Here is a 1,187-nt window from a genome sequence, read left to right on the forward strand (position 1 = left end):
AGCACCCCACAGCACCCCATGGCACCCCACAGCACCCCATGGCACCCCACAGCACCCCACAGCACCCCATGGTACCCTATAGCACCCCATGGCACCCCACAGCACCTCATGGCACCCCACAGCATCCCATGGCACCCCACAGCACCCCACAGCACCCACAGTACCCCATGGTACCCACAGCACCCCACAGCACCCCAGGGCACCCCAGGGCACCCCATGGTACCCCACCACACCCACAGTACCTCACTGGACCCACAGCACCTCACAGCACCCCACAGCACCCCAGGGCACCCCACAGCACCCCACAGCACCCCACAGCACCCCATGGCACCCGTGTGCCCACAGCAGCAGCTCGGCTCACCCTCCTCCAGGGGTAGATGTAGGCGATGTCCATCAGGGTGTAATATTCCTTCAGGGGCTCATCCTCATACAGCACTTCCACCTGGCCCAGGGGACACGGGGGACACCCTCAGGGCCCCGGGGTGGGGACAGAGGCACTGCCACCCCCCCAGAGCCACCCGGGGTGGGGACAGAGGCACTGCCACCCCCCCAGAGCCACCCGGGGTGGGGACAGAGGCACTGCCACCCCCCCAGAGCCACCCGGGGTGAGGACAGAGGCACTGCCACCCCCCCAGAGCCACCCAGGGGGGGTCAGGGGTTCGCTGTCCCCGAGTGACTCTCACAGAGCGGGGGGATCCAGGGGCTCCTGGTTACATGGAACAGGCCTGAAAGGATGGATGCAGCCCTGGGGAAAGGATGGATGCAGCCCCAGGGAAAGGGTGGATGCAGCTCCAGGAAAAGGATGGATGCAGCCCCAGGGAAAGGGTGGATGCAGTCCCAGGGAAAGGATGGATCCAGCCCCGGGGAAAGGATGGATTCTGCCCCAGGGAAAGGATGGATTCTGCCCCAGGGAAAGGATGGATGCAGCTCCAGGGAAAGGATGGATGCAGCTCCAGGGAAAGGATGGATCCTGACCCAGGGAAAGGATGGATGCAGCCCCAGGGAAAGGATGGATCTAGCCCCGGGGAAAGGATGGATCCTGCCCCAGGGAAAGGATGGATTCTGCTCCAGGAAAAGGGACGGATCCAGCCCCAGGGAAAGGGTGGATGCAGCTCCAGGGAAAGGATGGATCCAGCCCCAGGGAAAAGATGGATGCAGTCCCGGGGAAAGGATGGAACCAGCCCCAG

The 1,187-nt window shown here is 64.4% G+C and overlaps 2 protein-coding genes across 6 annotated transcripts in view; one reads left to right on the top strand and one right to left on the bottom strand.

Moving 5' to 3' along the window:
• Positions 1-1,187, top strand: part of LOC113975162 — a 5,832-nt gene that overhangs the window by 3,302 nt on the left and 1,343 nt on the right. The window lies entirely within an intron of this gene.
• PCGF2 (polycomb group ring finger 2) overlaps positions 1-1,187 on the bottom strand; it is a 10,697-nt gene that overhangs the window by 958 nt on the left and 8,552 nt on the right. For all 4 annotated transcript variants that reach the window (XM_027698909.1, XM_027698911.1, XM_027698910.1 and 1 more), the window contains exon 9: positions 362-442. In XM_027698909.1, coding sequence (XP_027554710.1) covers positions 362-442 — 81 coding nt within the window. The remainder of the gene's footprint in view (positions 1-361; positions 443-1,187) is intronic.

This window comes from Neopelma chrysocephalum, unplaced genomic scaffold, assembly GCF_003984885.1.
Source record: "Neopelma chrysocephalum unplaced genomic scaffold, ASM398488v2 Primary Assembly neopelma1_134, whole genome shotgun sequence".
NCBI lineage: Eukaryota > Metazoa > Chordata > Aves > Passeriformes > Pipridae > Neopelma > Neopelma chrysocephalum.